The sequence below is a fragment of the Tupaia chinensis genome, unplaced genomic scaffold (assembly GCF_000334495.1).
Source record: "Tupaia chinensis unplaced genomic scaffold, TupChi_1.0 Scaffold144071_2, whole genome shotgun sequence".
Taxonomy (NCBI): domain Eukaryota; kingdom Metazoa; phylum Chordata; class Mammalia; order Scandentia; family Tupaiidae; genus Tupaia; species Tupaia belangeri.
In genome coordinates, this window is record NW_006203925.1 from 328,128 (window position 1) to 330,413 (window position 2,286).

A 2,286-nucleotide genomic window follows, 5' to 3' on the forward strand; every position below is an offset into this window, starting at 1 on the left:
GAGGTGGAGGTGAGGTGGAGGTGGAGGTGAGATGAAGGTAGAGGTGAGGTAGTGATGAGGTAGAGGTGAGGTAGTGATGAGGTGGAGGTGAGGTGGAGGTGGAGGTGAGGTGGAGGTGGAGATGAGATGAAGGTAGAGGTGAGGTAGTGATGAGGTGGAGGTGAGGTAGTGATGAGGTGGAGGTGAGGTGGAGGTGGAGGTGAGATGAAGGTAGAGGTGAGGTAGTGATGAGGTGGAGGTGAGGTAGTGATGAGGTGGAGGTGAGGTAGTGATGAGGTGGAGGTGAGGTAGTGATGAGGTGGAGGTGAGGTAGTGATGAGGTGGAGGTGAGGTGGAGGTGGAGGTGAGATGAAGGTAGAGGTGAGGTAGTGATGAGGTGGAGGTGAGGTGGAGGCGGAGGTGAGGTGGAGGTGGAGGGGAGATGAAGGTAGAGGTGAGGTAGTGATGAGGTAGAGGTGAGGTAGTGATGAGGTGGAGGTGAGGTGGAGGTGGAGGGCAGAGCGTGGGTTTGAGACATTGGGGAGAACTGACAGGACGGTCTGTGGGGAGGTGAGTCCACAACCTTCGAGCTGCCCGGTTGTGGGGGGCATCCTCTGGCTTGTTTTGTAGGCTGGGAAGACGGGAGGAGCAGGTTATGGACACGGGCTCACGCGGGCTGGGTGAAATCGGGACGAGAGCAGTCTCCTCAGCCCCGAAGTCCTCATCGCCCACCTGGCTGTCCTTAGCTCTGCACTGGGGTCCCCGTGAGCTCCGTGCCCCTGGCCCATCGCTCAGGCAGTTCCCTGCCCGCCATGTCCTTCTTTCTCTCTTTAGATTTCTACTTGAAAAGCCAGGTCAGGAGGGCCTCCTTCCACACGGCCTGCCTGGGTCACCGTCCAGTCCTCTAGGCCCACAGAAAGCCTCTCCCCCGCCACCAGGATACTTCTAGACCTGGTGCCTCGAGCACCCTGTCGGGCAGCCCCCTGGGCTCAGTCACCCGCCTTCGCTCACCGGTAGAAGGCCAGCTGGAGGGCCACCTGGATGAAAGCGTCAGGGCTGCACTTCTGCTTCTTAATGAAGGTTTTCCCATAGCTGTCAAATTTATAGACAGTGAAGTCGAGATTCTTTACTATCCTGTGGGAGACAAAGAAAAGACGCTCTTATCGCGTGCAAGACAGAGCATGCGCCGGGGCTTGCCGAGTTTCCTGAGCCTGCTCCGTGTTCTAGCTCTCTGGAAGGTGAAGTCCTGCTTCCTGCTCTTGAGGGACACAGCATGGTGTCAGAGACATGCCCTGGCCTGCAAGGGTGGCAGAAGGCATGCTGGACCCCCTGAGCTGCAGGAGCTCAGTGGGCAAGGTGGTGGCCCTACTCTGGGTGGTGTGGGGGCCTCAGCTGCAGCAGCCCTGGGAGGGCATGGGGTAAGAGACGTTGCATGGGCAGGGAGCACACTGCCCACAACCCAAGTCCTCAAAGCTGCTGCCCACAGAGGAGGCCTGAAGGAGGGCATTCATTTGACTCAAGTGAGAACACGCACCCGGCTTCCCAGTGAATCTTTTCGTCATCCTGGCAAAGCCTGTTCGCCAGCCACTGCCTACGGCATCTCCTCCCCATTTTCACACCTTGCTGTGCTGGGGGAAAGGAGGGCCTGGGGCCACCTCTGTCACGGTCAGTACAGCCAGGGCTGTTCATCTGGAACTGCTGTTCACAGGAAAACTCCCTGCGTCTACGTGAGATGCTGGAACACTGGCCACCCTGTGTTGACAGGTCTCTCCTCCTTCACGAGTTTGGGGTCTGAGCAAACCGCCCACTAGTGCAATGCCCAGGAGGGCCACAGAGCCTGCCCTCCCGCGTGTGTGGGCGCAGAGCCCTGGGCAAGCTGACCTCCGTGCTCTCTGGACTGGTCCCCCTGCCTCAGCACAGCACCAGGGGCTGGGGACCAGGGGCACTTGGAGAGGGCCCAGTTCCCACAGGAACTTGCCCCCAGTCCTGCCCATCAAGACCTCTTGGACAAACTGAGTTCACTGTCACCACGGCCCCTCGGAAGCCTCCTCTGCTCACTTGCCTCCCTTCCCTGGGCTCCTCAGGACCCCGGGGCACCTCCCACTTCCCCACCTTCCCCAGAAGCTGACGGAGTCTGCTGGGGCCCCTGAATGTGAGTGGGCCCCTTTCCTCTCCAATGCAGTCCCCTGGCAGCCAGGGTATCACCCCTGGATGTGAAGGCGTCAGCATCGTTTACAGCGAACCCAAGGCTCCTCACTCCCTGTAGTGGCCAGGTCGTTCCACAGCCACTCTTGGCCTTCCAGGCTG

The 2,286-nt window shown here is 59.7% G+C and overlaps 1 protein-coding gene across 1 annotated transcript in view; it reads right to left on the reverse strand.

Annotated features, from left to right (window-relative positions):
- Positions 1-2,286, reverse strand: part of CHAT (choline O-acetyltransferase) — a 73,046-nt gene that overhangs the window by 12,561 nt on the left and 58,199 nt on the right. The window contains exon 10 of the mRNA XM_006165908.3: positions 991-1,113. Coding sequence (XP_006165970.1) covers positions 991-1,113 — 123 coding nt within the window. The remainder of the gene's footprint in view (positions 1-990; positions 1,114-2,286) is intronic.